Here is a 15,342-nt window from a genome sequence, read left to right as displayed (position 1 = left end):
CAGAAATGGACAAATCCAGCAGGCAGAAAATAAGAACATAGTTGAACTCAACGACACCATCAAGCAACTGGATATAATGGACATCTATAGACTCCTTCACCCAACGACAGCAGAATATGCATTCTTCTCAAGTTCACATGAACATTCACTGAGATAGACCACATTCTGGGCTATAAAACACACCTTGACACATTTAAAAGAAAAGAAATCATACAATGTCTGCTCTCAGACAATAAAGGAGTTAAACTAGAAATTGATAACAGAAATATAGCCAGAAAATCCCCACATACTGGAGATTAAACAACACTTCTAAATAACACATGGGTCAAAGAAGAAATCTCAAGAGAAGTCAAAAAGTATTTTGAAGTAAATAAAAATGGAAACACAACCCATCAGAATTTGTGGAATGCAGTGAAAGCAGTGTCTAGAGGGAAATTTATAGCACTGAATGAATATACTGGAAAAGAAGAAAGATCTAAAATCAATAATTAAGTTTTTACCTTAGGAAAACTTAGAAAAAGAAAGGCAAATTATATCCAAAGGAAGCAGAAGAATGATGAAGTTATTCATTTTAGTTACTATTCTGCTCTAAGTATCTGAAAATTAGTCATCCACATGGGACAGTACTTCTCAAACTCTTCCATTAAAACCCCCAAAATGACAAAGAGAAGGAACTCATACCCGCTCCTCTAGAGTCTTGGGGGCACAGCCTGAAACTATCGAAGTGAAAAAAAAAAAATCACAATTTATTTGAAGTCTTGTATCCGAAAAATTAATTTTGATATTTCAATCTCGCATTCTATTTGCTAATATATCTGAGTTTGTTTTAATATATAAAACAATGTTACGACTTTCCAGTGAAGTTCCTTTCTGATTCTTTAATTATTTCCTTTACTATATCCTGGGAGATGTGCCAGGTTTGGTCTGTGGCTCCAGGTATGTATGCCATGGCAGACTCCACCGTCCTCCCATTTGAGAAGGCGACATGAAAAATACAGTGTCAGTTAACCAGAATGTCACATGGAGTGAGGACTGCAGGCCTGCCTCATGTCCCCCTACTCCTGCAAAGCACAAAGTTCCAGAAAAAAATAGGAGGGCAGAGGCAGGTTCACCATGCCTTTCAGGACAGTGAGACTCACTACCCACCCAATGCCTGCCTACTTCTCAAGATTTTCCTGCCCCAACTTCCTGGGGCAATAAGACATTCCCAGCCCCAAAGAATGGTTCATTACAGGGTGAGCCTCAGATTAATGGAACAGAACAGAAACTCCAAAAAGACTCGAGTACTCCTAAGAAAGTCTCAAGTGACAAAAGTGGGATTCGGAATCAGTGAGCAGAGAATAAATTATTCAACAAATGGTGTTTGAGGAACCGGATCATTTCGACAAAAAGGCAAGTTAGATTTTTATCTCACATCTGACACCAAAATGCATTCCCAAAGAAGTGAAATTTAAATCCAAAAAGTAACAACATAAAAGTACAAGGGGAAATGAGAGATCAGAGAGTCATAGCAAATCCCTTCCTACCACGAGACAAAAGTAGAAATCACAAAGAAATAATGAACAGATTTTAAGTTCTTAAAAGTTAAAAACAAAAACAAAACCATACTTCTCTAAACCCAAACATACACACACGTCAATTTAAATGGCAAAATGACAAAATAAAGAAAATATTTAATATATCTTTTATAAAACTGTTTACAAATCAATGAGAAGATAATTCACCCACCCAAAACGTGACCTGAGGACAGAAATGGGTAAGTCCCAAGAAAAGAAATTCAAATACTCAAACATGAAAAAGCATTCAATTGTAGCAAACTTTGGTTTTGGCCAAAGAAACACAAATTAAAACAAGGAGATACCATTTTGCCAACATGATTAGCAAAGTCTAGAAAATGATAATATTCATCCTAGGCAAGTTTGCTGATAAACAGGCAGTCACACACAGGACAGAAGTATAAATTTGTCTACCTTTTGTGGAAGGCAGATTGTCAAAACACACTGAGAGGTGAAAAAGTGTGTACCTTTTGACCTAGTAATCCATTTCTGGGGATTTGACCATAGAAAATAATTCAAAGATGCTGGTAACGTTTAGCTGTAAACATTTTTATTTCAGGTTTGAATATTTAAAAGTTTGAAACAACCTACATCTCTATCAATAAGGGGTGGATAAATGAATAATGACAGAGCTGCGTAACGGAATGCGTTAGTCATTAAGAATAGATCGATAGATACATTTGTGTCTTTGCCACAGAAATATTTTCTCCATACACTGTAAGTGAAAAGCAGATTTCAAAATACCAAATGCCATTTTTGAAGGAAAAAGAGTGAATATACAAATATATCCGTAACCACACACAGAAGCGGATCTGGTAAGATCCCTGACAGTTCAACCTCGTCAGCGGATGTCTCCGATGAGCTGAATGTGTGGGTGTTTTCTAGATACTTTTGTTTGTAGATTCTGATTTCTATTTCACTGTGGAAAAAGAATGATTAGGATTTAGCGAGGCTGGCAGACAAGGAGGGTACCCTGAGTGGCCCACATGGGAGGTGGCGACCAGAGGGTGTGTGTTCTGGTAACGCTAAGTGGCCCGCACTGGGGCCAGCACAAAAGATGTGTTTGTTTGGTGTTTTTTTTTTTTTTGGTGGGGGGGACATGGGAGTCTTTGATGAGGTTTAGGGAGAGACCAGATCCAGAAGGATTCCCCATCAATGTGATCTATGAGTTTACCTCACCTCCCTAAAAAAGTGCTCAGGCCCCGGGCTTGCTTTCATTCTACTTCAGGGACCTATGAATCATCTCCTGAAACTCTAATTATAACACCCAAGGTCTGCTATGTGCAAAAACATCTGTCATTGTGCAAATGTGCTAGCAGGGAGTGTGTACAACATGCAAACCGGCCTGTTGATGTGCTCCTTCAGTGCAAAAGTGGTAACCCAGAAACCAGTCCAAGGTGAGAAGTGCCTAAGCCCAGAGCTTCCAGCTGAGCTCAGTGACAAATAAAGTGACCAGGTTATGTCCCTCAGCAGCTCACATGCCAATTCCTCAAAGCCACCGTGGCGGTGAAAGTTACAAGTCTTATGTGCTTTCTTTCAAACAAGAAAAGTATCCTAAGTTTGTGTTTTCCCTGTTGCCAAGGCCTGGCAGAGGGAGGGGAGCAGAGTGTGTAATTGCAAACCGCTCGTTTATCAGCTTTGGCTGCTTTTGTGTCACCACTTTACGTGGACCATTTAGCCAGTTAATCTCCCATACCTCTTGGAAGCACAGTAGTTACAGACAGTGCCTCAGCCCTGGAAAGAGATGACGAAAGAGCCATCAAGGTATATCTATTCTCTAAGCACCCAGGAGAATTGTTTACTAATCTCATTCAAACTCAGATTAAAGGCCTAAAATCCAAGAGGAAGACGTGGTCTCTTTGTCAGAACCCAACATTTTTTTACCTCGAAGTACTGATCTTAAAAATAAATGAAAAAAATAAACAAAAAGCAAATGAGCAAACAACAGAAATGTCCCATTTGCTCCAAACACTACAGTAACATCTAATGGACACAATAGTGTATCTGGAGGCTTTTAAACTTTTGAAAGCTTAAGAAACCATCAGGAAGCTACTTGGCAGCCTCTGCTAGAAATCACAGTGCCATGCATCATCCAAATCAGAAATGGCATTATTACAACAACTTTGGCACATGCATTTATGCAAATAAACCATCAAATGTGAAGCTTTGACTTGAGTTTGGTTGATGATTAAAAAGAAGTTTTTCTTCAAAATATCATTATCAAGAAAAACAAATTAAAAATATATTTTATTTGGGGGGGCCTAAGTGTTTACTTTGTTTCATATTTGGTAAAGTCATATTAACTGAGGTTGCAGGTGCGAAAGAAAAATTTTTAATTAAAAGGAGATCATTTATAAATCTGTGCTAAAGCTTTAGAAATCTGAATTGAATAGACTGTGAGGAAAATAAATAATTACCAAAAACACCTCAAGAAGTAGAAAACTTGAACTGATCACTAAAAAGGGACCAAGCTCAGAAGTTTCATAAGCAATTTCTTTCAAGCTTACACAGAACCATTTGATTTCCATGATATTTCAGCTACTCCAGAGCGTAAAACAGATGGAACATTTTAATATTTATTTTAGAAAGCTGACATAACACTGCTATCAAAACCTAAAAAAGAAAAAAGGCCCCAAATACTTCAGAACAGATCAAATCTAGCAGTAGATACAGAGAATAATACCACACAACCAAGAAGGTTCATTCCAGGAATTTAAGAATGGCTTTAATTTGAGTCAATAAACATCCTCAAAACGTTTGGAAAAACAACAACACATTATCTCCCCTGCTTTAAAAAACAAAGCAAAATACCAAATCTTTTAGTAAGTTATGAAGAGAAGTATATTTTACTAACATGATAAAGTTTATATGCATATATATACATATACAAATATATAGTCACATATATATGCATATTATATATAAATAACTGAAAAGTCAGCCTTTTATGTGACTTAGTTAAATGTTACAAACATTAGCAGTACATCAAGAAAAAAACAAGGATATCTACTGCCTTTAAAAAAATGTTGTTCTTAAAGTTCTAGTCAGCATGATAAGAAAGAGTAATGCGATGGAAATAAAAAAGGAAACAGGCAAACTTATCACTATTCAAAATTACATAATCATCTACGTAAGAAACCTGAATCAACTGAAAGACTATTAAAATTAACAAAACCCATTACAAAATACAGTTGATCCTTGAACAACAGGAGTTTGAACTGTGTGGGTCCATTTATATGTGAATTTTTTTTTGATAGTAAATACTACACTACTACATGAGCCGGGTAACTGAGTCTGCCCATGGGGAACCTTGGAAATGGAGAAACCGGTGATGTGAGGGCCGACCATAAAAAAGGTGTATTTTTGGAGGGTCGGCCCCCTAACCTTGTGTTGTTCAGGGGTCAACTGTAAATATAATTTTTAAAAAGCTTTTAGATAGAGAAATGCAAATCAAAACTACAATGAGGTATCACCTCACACCAGTCAGAATGGCCATCATCAAAAAATCTACAAACAATAAATGCTGGAGAGGGTGTGGAGAAAAGGGAACCCTCCTGCACTGTTGGTGGGAATGTAAACTGATACAGCCACTATGGAGAACAGTATGGAGGTTCCTTAAAAAACTAAAAATAGAACTACCATACGACCCAGCAATCCCACTCCTGGGCATATACCCTGAGAAAACCATAATTCAAAAAGAGTCATGTACCAAAATGTTCACTGCAGCTCTATTTACAATAGCCAGGACATGGAAGCAACCTAAGTGTCCATCATCGGATGAATGGATAAAGAAGATGTGGCACATATATACAATGGAATATTACTCAGCCATAAAAAGAAATGAAATGGAGGTGTTTGTAGTGAGGTGGATGGAGTTAGAGTCTGTCATACAGAGTGAAGTAAGTCAGAAAGAGAAAAACAAATACAGTATGCTAACACATATATATGGAATCTAAGGAAAAAAAAAAAAAAAGGTCACGAAGAACCTAGGGGCAAGACGGGAATAAAGACACAGACCTACCAGAGAATGGACTTGATGATATGGGGAGGGGGAGGGGTAAGATGTGACAGGGTGAGAGAGTGGCATGGACATATATACACTATCAAATGTAAAACAGATAGCTAGTGGGAAGCAGCCGCATAGCACAGGGAGATCAGCTCGGTGCTTTGTGACCACCTAGAGGGGTGGGATAGGGAGGGTGGGAGGGAGGGAGATGCAAGAGGGAAGAGATATGGGAACATATGTATATGTATAACTGATTCACTCTGTTATAAAGCAGAAACTAACACACCATTGTAAAGCAATTATACTCCAATAAAGATGTTTAAAAAAAAAAAAAAAAAAAAGAGAGTCATGTATCACAATGTTCATTGCAGCTCTATTTACAGTAGCCGGGACATGGAAGCAACCTAAGTGTCCATCAACAGATGAATGGATAAAGAAGATGTGGCACATATATACAATGGAATATTACTCAGCCATAAAAAGAAACGAAATTGAGTTATTTATAGTGAGGTGGATGGACCTAGAGTCTGTCATATAGAGTGAAGTAAGTCAGAAAGAGAAAAATACCGTATGCTAACACATATATATGGAATCTAAAAAAAAAAAAACAAATGGTTATGAAGAACCTAGGGGCAGAACGGAAATAGAGACACAGATCTACTAGAGAATGGACTTGAGGACACAGGGAGGGAGAAGGGTAAGCTGGGACAAAGTGAGAGAGTGGCATGGACATATATACACTACTAAATGTAAAATTGATAGCAAGTGGGAAGCAGCCGCATAGCACAGGGAGATCAGCTCGGTGCTTTGTGACCACCTAGAGCGGTGGGATAGGGAGGGTGGGAGGGAGGAAGACGCAAGAGGGAGGGGATATGGGGATATATGTATATGTATAGCTGATTCACTTTGTTATAAAGCAGAAACTAACACACCATTGTAAAGCAATTATACTCCAATAAAGATGTTAAAATAAATAAATAAATAAACAAATAATTTTTTTAAAAAGCTTTTAGATATCAATAACCAATTAGAATACAAAGCAGCGGAAAAGGTCTCACCCACTAGAATACAAGATCCATGAGAACAGGGATCAGTCTTGGCTGATTCCCTAGCACCTAAAAGCAGTTGCAGCACAGAATAGGTGCTCAATAAATATTTCTAGACTACCTCAATGAACAAGTTCACAACAAGGGCAAAAATACAAAATAAAAGAACCAAACTGAAATCCCACGAACAGATTCAAGTACTTAGAAGAATTTAGCATATGATAAAAAATGGAATTTCAAACCACAGTAGGAAGGATAGATTATTCCACAAATGACAATTGAGAATATTAACTGGTTGGCTGTTTTAAAAAAATGAAACATGAGTTGTATTGATACCTCACACCATACATCAGAATAAATTACAGGTAGGTTAGTTCAATATCATGAGACCACTAAAGAATTAGAAGAAAAAAATAAGTAAATATTTGCCCTCAACTTAGGATAGGGAAGGTTTTCCTAATTATACAAGCAAAGGTAGAAAGCTTAAGGGGAAAGATTTATAGTTTCTGTTACATAAAAACAAAAACCTTAGGCATGTCAAAAATATCATAAAGAAAACAGTAAAAGACAAACAATAAATGAACACTTGCCAGGTATTAACAACCTTTTTACATAAAGTGTGTTATAAAGTTCTAAGAAAAGGATGATCCATCAATAAGAAGAAATTTTGAAAAGGTTAAGATGCAAATAACAAGACGACAAATGACCCACAAACGTACTCACGCTAACAAATATTAAATACGAAATTGGGCTAAGATTTTTTTTCTCCGATCAACTTGGTAAATGTTAAAACTAACTTCTGGTTATAGAAGAGTCTAGAAAGTGAGCATTCATATACTGCTGGTGGGAGAAAAAGCCAATTTCTAGAAACTTATCCTAAATAATCAAAGATGAGCCAAACATTTATGTACAAGAATGTCTGTTGTGTCATTTATGCTCCTTGACTTTAGCATTATAAATTTAATATATGCTTGTTATAAAAAACTAATCAATTCAAACCATGGCCCGATACTATACATCTGATTCTAGAACCTGCCTTTTTGATTTTAATATTTCATAAAAACCTTTATTCTTTTAAATAGATACATAATAAATAATTGTATTCATACATAAAAATATCTTATGTAAGGAATCTGCTTAAAAAACTGTAACAGTGTGGTACTGGCAACTTTTTTTACTGGCAACTTGTTTACGATTATAGACAAGTCAACAATCATCACCCTTTACATTCTTCTTCACACTTCTGGGCAAGTATTTTTGTAGCATATATATCAAAAAGTGAAACTGATGACTCAAATTATACCCACGTAAAATTGATAGCTATTGGCACTATGACTTCCAAGAAAAGTTGTATCAATTTATATTCCCAACAACAGTGTGTGGATTATTCATAACAGTAAGAAATAAGAAAAATCTGTATGTCCAAAGGGCTTCAAAATTATAGTAAACATAATCAAGGGATTATTTCCCAGCCACTAAGAATGATGTTATGGATGAATGTTAAATGATATAAAAATGTTTATCATGAAAGATTGTTAAGTTACAAAAATAAGTTAAACAGTGTGAGCCTCTTGGAAGTCATACAAGTTTTTAAAGAATATCTACTGACCTATACATTCATCCATCAGGCTGTGCAATGCAATGTTAATCATAGTTATCTTTGGGTGGTGGAATTACAGGCCATTAAAATAACTTTTCTCTTATGCTTTCCTGAATTTTCTATGTTCTAGAGAAAAAAAAATGTTTTTGCAATCCAAAACAAATCATAATCTATTTTTAAAAAACAATAAAACACTATCTGAAAACTAGCTGTATAGAAGAATTTATATGCAACCACTCTTGATTATCATAATGAAGAGTTTTTCAGGATAAACGTTACCTACCCAGCCAAGTGTTTGCCAACTGAGTCCCCACTTGGAGTATTCAGTATGCAGCACCCCCAAGGAGTCATCAAGTGCTCACTGGTCTCCCCTGAAGGTCGGCCTGTGCTCAGGGTGCCAAAGGCAAAGATGAAGACCAAGGGGCTCTGCCCTCAAGGAGCCCTCAAACTAGAAGGGAAGAGGGGGCAAGCACCAGCCAATGTTAGTTGAAGGCAGGACATGGAGGGGTCAGGACACGCTGTTGAGGTTCCCAGCCAGAAAAGTTAACACATTCAAAAATTAAAACCAAAAGAGGAGAGGCAATAGCAGGCTGGAGTTACACAAAGTTATACAAGCTTGTTATACAAGGGAGTTATGTGTCAAATCTCTCCTAGAGGAAGCCCTAACCATCTGCAAGTACTTGAGAAGTGTAAACCCTAAGGTGGGGAAAACTAAAAGCTTTTCAAGGTAAGAGGACAGCAGAATATTAAGGACAATAGTACTGGGCATATAATACACTAGACTAGGGAAGTGAAAGAAAATTTTGTTTCCTCTGACTTAAAAGAGAAAGAAATAAAAATACTAGCAAATACATAAAATTCCATTTCAAGAAAGTTCCTACTTTTTCTAAGCCCAGGTAACAACTATTCAAGTCATATTTAATACAACTAATTCATAATGCTTCAAAAGAATTTACCCAGATTTTTAGAGACGGTCTAAAGGGAATGTGCCTTGTGCTTAAAATGAAGAGCTCCTAAGAGATGGTTCTGGTAGCCTAGATTTCTGGCTTTCCTGATTCTACGAAAGATTTTTATACTTGACATTTCACAGGAAAGAAAAAAGAAAGCAAAACAAAAGTCACCATCAAAGTGCCCCAATCCTCTATCTATACGCAATCTAATACATACTAGCTTGAGCACAGAATTAAGTTCATACTTTAGAATGAGGGGATGAAAAATATTTGAAATGACAGCAAAACAAGTCAATTTTTGGTGATCCACAAAAAAGAAAGCATGGCATGATTAGCTTTGGTCAGCTTGAGTTTAATAACATGGGATCATTACATTTTCCATAGGTAAAGTACAAGAACACTTAGAACAGGTAAGAGTTCTCAGCACGACTTCTAACTCTGCTCTGGTAAACAAGACAGGCCGTAGAAGTGCCTTTAATAATGCTCATAAACCCACGGCGGCATTTAAAACATCAAACGTGCTTTAGACAAAATGCAACTCGTTAAGCTAGAAGCTTCCCTAACAGCACCGACTGTACAGCGGTGGGTCTCAAAGTGTCCCTTTACTCTCCTCCCTACCAACAGCAGCAGCCACACTGGGGAACTCTTTACACAGGCAAACTCGCCCACCTCCTGCCCAGCCATCTGGTTTACCAAGCTCTCCAAGTGGTTGTAATTTGCGGGTACTGTTGTGGAAGACGCTACAGAGGTTGTGAGCGTGAAACCAGGCACAAGATGCCCAATTCAGTGTGTCAGGCCAGTTCCATTTTGTTTGACCCAACCTCCACTTCCCATCCCCTGTCCCTTTTAGTGGGCAGCCCAAAGAGCAGGGCTTTGTTCAAAACATACTTTCAAAAGGCCTTTAGAGATAGGTCTAATGGAAAAACCATCTATTTTTCATATGTGACCACAGGAACACGAAGCATCATTTACTCCTATAAGAAAGGTCTCCTTTGCAGGGGACACTGAGTATTTACAGAAAGACCACTTTATCCTAGGAAACCAGATTTTGGAAAAGTAAATACACAGGAAACTCAGCCTCTAAGCCTTCCATATACACCTTTACAGCCCTTGTTCAAAGTGAACTTTCCCTAATTACAGCTGCCCAACAAGGAAAACATGTGTCCTGGGCAAACCTCCACTGTTCACTCTGAAAGACATCATTACCATGTAATGGAGAAGAGAACTGTCTTACTTCATGCCCCCTGCTGGTCCCTCAGCCCCGAATCCACAGGGAAGCTGACCTGTTTCCTCTCTACCCATCCTTCATCATGGCATTTCGTGTCCTAGGACATCCTTCTTTAGCCTACATTTAGTCCTACTTCTGGGAGCTGCCATAAAAATAATAATGCTTTTTTCTGGATGATCAGACTCATTATAAAATCAATGTCATTTTGTGTGTAGTGTTAAAGTTTATTTTTATTTATTTTTAAAGTTTATAAATAGCTTCCATATTTACCATCTCATTTTATTCTCATAACAACCTGTGAGGTGGGTAGTTTTACTATTCTCACTTTATAAATAAGAAAACTGGAATACAGTGCTGACTTCGATAAACAACTGACCACTGAACAGTAAGGAGGAAATACAAATGTTCTGCATCAAAAATTAAAGAATTCACAAGGTCCAAAAGAACTCTCAAACTTTCCTGAAGTTGTCATCTGCCAAACGATATTCGCTAAAATCTCTGACTAGGTTTTTAGTTTAGGTGGTATTTTCTGTCTTAGGAAGGGTGGGGAGATGGAAAATGATATAAGACAAACTCTCAGTTACAGAATGGACATAACCTTCAATGATACCTGGAATTCTATGAGGTTCAAAGTGATGACGATGATTGATTAGACTCTTACTATGTGCTAGGCACCATTCTAGGTTCATTAGTTATATTCAATGATCCTATTAATATCACCATTCTACAGATGAGGAAAACAAGGCACAAGGAAGCTAAGTAACTCGCCCAAGATTACACATCTTGCTCCCTTGACACAGGGAGGACCTGGGACTGGAGAAGCCAAGCCCCAGTGAGGTTTGCTCCGCCAACAACAGAAACCTGACACGGGAGCGCAGCCGCCACAGGAACCTAGATTATGCTCCCAATGTTGCCATTTAAGTAACAGTCTCCACATTCTCTTGGCCAAAACATCAATCAAGTAATCAGAAGAATCAGCTGAGACTCCTAACAGTTCCTTCTCAGACTGTTCCCATGGAGGTGGGGAAGGAGGGGAAAGATCCCGGTTCTCTAGATCTTGATTACTGATGGAACACAGGCTGATTTGCCTGGAACTGCCTTCAACTAATTTAAGAAAAATTAGAGAGGAAAGCAGCTCTGCAGGAAATGTGCAGAATAAAGATGCACATGGCACTCACAGGTATCTAGTAATCTAGCAGAAAGTGAGGTGGGAGGCAGAAGCGGTAGTCAACGTACAGAACGACATTGACTTTTTTTGGCCACATTCAATGGCTTTTTTTTTTTTTTAAAGCAATATAAATAAAAAGGAATCCTCACTGGTGTAAGTTCCTCCTGCCTGCTTTTCCTCTACTTTTTTCAACTGCTAATAGTTTGGAACTGTATGAGCCAGCTTTCACATATTGATCAATCTTTGCAAATTTATACATCTTTTTCTTAAGGAAGGAAACAAAGATCAAGTTGAACTCAGGCAAAAGAGAAAAATTCCATGATGAATGAATGCAGTCTTCACGGGCAAGTATAGTATGATGGGGGGGGGGGCAGGGGCAACTTTACAAAGCTTCCTCAAATTTGCTTACCTTCATTGTTTCTTGCCTGTGATTTTCACTGAATAACCTAAGACCACCTTGAGATGCTGACAGTCCAAAAGAAAACCCAATTAAAGCAATCTCCAGGGTATTCCACCCATCTCGACTCGAGGAAAAGTCCCAAACCTGGGAGATGGGACTACAGTGACCACAGTTAGGTGACTTTTAATATCCACATTCCTTCCACACTCTCGTAATTCTGGCCCAACTACCTACTAACTGTGGGACCATGGGCTTCACTTTCCTCCTCCATAAAATGGGGATGATAATACCTTCTTCATCAGGTTGGTGTGAAAATTAAAGGACTTAATACATGCACAGCACTTAGAACAGTGTCTGGTACAGAGTAAGTGCTCAAAGAGTGTTAGCTATTATTATTATTACTATTAGCATTTGCAAAAAACATTACATAGGGACCCAAATACAGGAGGCTTCTACTGTATTGGTAATGTTTTACTGCTTTTTTAAAAAATCTAAAATTAGAACCATCAATACAAAAATATAAAAAGGTCTTGGGAAAAGAAAAAAAAAAAAGCCACTCAGAGTCATGCCACCTGTTGGTGAGTTTCAGGTGAGGGTACACCTCGGAGCAGCTGTGGAATCCCGTTCCACGGCTGCTCTGTATTTCCCTTATATGATGCCTCCACTTCTGCTGCGGTTCTTAATCAGCATCAGCGTTTCATGGGCAGGATTACGGGCGGGTCCGTGAACCCCCTGAAACTGTACACGGAACTGGGTGGGGCTGCGGCTCTGGGCATTTTGCAGGGAGGGGTTCTATAGCTTTTCTCACGCTCTAATAAATGATCTTGTAGGGAGCAACTTGCTTTACAGGGTTAAACGCAGGAGATAGCGACTGAACAATTCATTTCACGGAAGCTGCGGCAGCAACCAGGACACCTGGCCTGTCAATCTGCTATCTCAACACAAGAGAGACCCGGCGCCGCGAGGGTCAAGAGCCGGCCGGGCAGTGACCTTCACCGTCGAAAATCTCACCGGCTCCCCAGACCCGACCCGGGTTTGTCGGGTTTAACTTCCCCTCCCTTCCCCCATCCCTCGTTCTCTTCCAAGAACAAACTCAAAGGAAATCAGCAGCGCTTCGTCTAGGGTTTCACTCCTGTCCTCAGCTGACACTTAAACCACTTCTCCAAGGTAAGTTAATTAAAAGAACAATTAACCCGCACAAAATCCAAAACCCACCCCCAAAGCTCGAGAACTCTCAAAGTTAGAAGACTGAGGCGCCGCTGCTGATGGTGAACATCTGCCGGTCGCTGGGGCTCACGGGTAGGCGGCGGGTACGAAAGGGAAGCAGCCAAGGTCCGGCCGGAGGGTCGGACGCTGGCCACCCTCTGCGAGTCTACGCGCTACCGACGCCGGTGAAGAAGGGCTTGGAGGCAGCCAGGTAAGCAAGTAGGTGTGGGCAAGCGTACGAGCACACAGAGAAGGCGGATTAAAGTTCAAGCCCGTTCACCCACCGCTCCCCCTTCCCCGGCGGGTGTTCTCACGCACGGCCCGGCGGCCACTTACCGGGGAAAGCCTGAGCGCTCGACGGTCCCCCTCTTCGGAATAGGCTCCCCCAATTGCTAGTATGCCCAAGTGACTCCCCTTGCCTCCCAGCCTTCAAGCCTCGAAAAGCATTCGCCGCCCTCTCCTCTCCTAGGCGGGCGCAGAACACCCCCGGGAGAGAGAAGTGGAGGGGACAGGGGAAAGCGGGGTGTCGCGGAGGGCAGGTGCCACCGGGCGCGCAGCAGGCAGCGTACGTACCCAGCACGAAGAGGACGAGCTGTCCAGCCGAGGTAACCATCTTACGGGCGGCGGGCGGCAGGCGCTCCAGCCTCCTGCCCTACCTGAGGTGCCTGAGTGGCGAAGCGGCGCCGCGGTGCGGGGGAAAAAGGCGCCGGCGAGGCAGGGCCAGCCCCCGGCGCGGGCGGGCGGAGGGAGGACCGCGCGCCTCTGCTGGCACTCGCCCCGCCGCGCCGCCGGCCGGGCGGAAATGGGAAGGCGGTTACCGTCACCTCCGCCACTCGGCTACCGGGCCCGGCGGACCACCTTCGCGCCCCGGTGGGGGGACCCCTCTAGGGGCACGGGGGTGGGAGTGGAGCGGGGGTGGGGGTGGAGCAGGGGCGGGGACACTGCGCGCACCGTGCCGGGCGGGGCGGGGCGGGGCGGGGCGGGGCGGGGCGGCGCGACCCGGGAATATCCGAGTCCGCGGCGCGAGCCGGGCACCCAGGCCGAGGAAAAGGCAGGAAGCGCCTGATTTCAGACACCACCCTCAGACTAGCAGCTCATTGCGGAGCCCGAGCGGCCGGGCGCAGTGGCCGCTTCTAGGTTCCAGGCGGGGGAGCGGAGCGGCCCTGGCGTCTGTCACTTGCGCCAACGGCAGCTGCCGGGGGCTCTCCCGGGCAAGGCACTGGGACTCGACCCGGAACGGGACCTGCGAGCTTCACCTGCCCCTGCCAAGACTTGACCCAAGGAAAGTGCTCCCCAGAATCGAGCGAAGAATTTGTTCAACCAGATTTCCCACCTGCGCCCCCATCCGAGAGAACACTGGATTTTCGGGACGCCTGCCGCGGGAGCACAGCCACCCCACGTTCTCAGGCGGCACGTTGTTAAGATCATCGGGCCTTCGTGCATCTGGTCGGATGCTGATAATGAAGATGGGTCTTTGCTGTGGGGCACCTGGTTATCCATCACCACCGGTACCCCCAGCCCACTCCACCCCATCCCGCCACAGGCAGTTGAGGCCGAGAACAAGGTAGCATGCAGCCATATGTCCCTGAGAGAGGATGTGTATGGGCGGGAGCTACCTGAGTGGTTCTTTCAAGGATTTGTGGCCTTGAGCTGGCCCCTGGTGCTGGAATTTGGGGAAGTAGAGGGGACAGAGGGAAGACATTCTGGGCAGAGAATGGAAGAATCATAGGTTCCCTGGGGACCATCCATAGGGGACAGTGTGCCCTTGAGAGGCTGTGACTGGTGTATTCTCCAGATGCCCCGAGCTCAAGGATTAAGTCTTCTCATCCCTGTAGCCTACCTGCTCAGGGTAGACCCACTCTCCTTGAAGGGGCAGGGAGCAAAATCTCTTGCTGTTTCCTTGGCGCAATGCTCAGACTCTCAGAGTTGATGTTTGTTAAGTTTATTTCCTAGGAGCTGAGTTTCAGAAAGGAAGCACCAGGCCATTGGCCTCAACATTGGAGCAGGAAACACCCGTGTAGAAAGGGATTTTGAAAACAGTGTAAATTTACTCTGAGAAACCATTCTTTGCAATACATTTGTCAGAGGATACTTTGCTGCTCTTTGAACCGTTAATGATTGGTGGTGAGGGTTTCATAATAAGTCCTTGGGTACATCTTTTCCTAAGTCCACACCCATGCAT

At 41.8% G+C, this 15,342-nt stretch overlaps 1 protein-coding gene across 2 annotated transcripts in view; it reads right to left on the bottom strand.

The window, feature by feature from the left end:
* TGFA (transforming growth factor alpha) overlaps nt 1–14,024 on the bottom strand; it is a 109,680-nt gene extending 95,656 nt beyond the window's left edge. For both annotated transcript variants that reach the window (XM_082426120.1, XM_082426121.1), the window contains exon 1: nt 13,734–14,024. In XM_082426120.1, the coding sequence (XP_082282246.1) occupies nt 13,734–13,773 (40 nt within the window). In that variant the 5' untranslated portion in view covers nt 13,774–14,024. The remainder of the gene's footprint in view (nt 1–13,733) is intronic.
* Between the last annotated feature and the right edge of the window lie 1,318 nt (nt 14,025–15,342).

The sequence above is a fragment of the Balaenoptera physalus genome (genome assembly GCF_965194825.1).
Source record: "Balaenoptera physalus genome assembly, chromosome: 15".
Lineage (NCBI taxonomy): Eukaryota > Metazoa > Chordata > Mammalia > Artiodactyla > Balaenopteridae > Balaenoptera > Balaenoptera physalus.
Note: the sequence above shows the minus strand (reverse complement) of the source record. Positions and strands in the feature narration are given on the sequence as shown.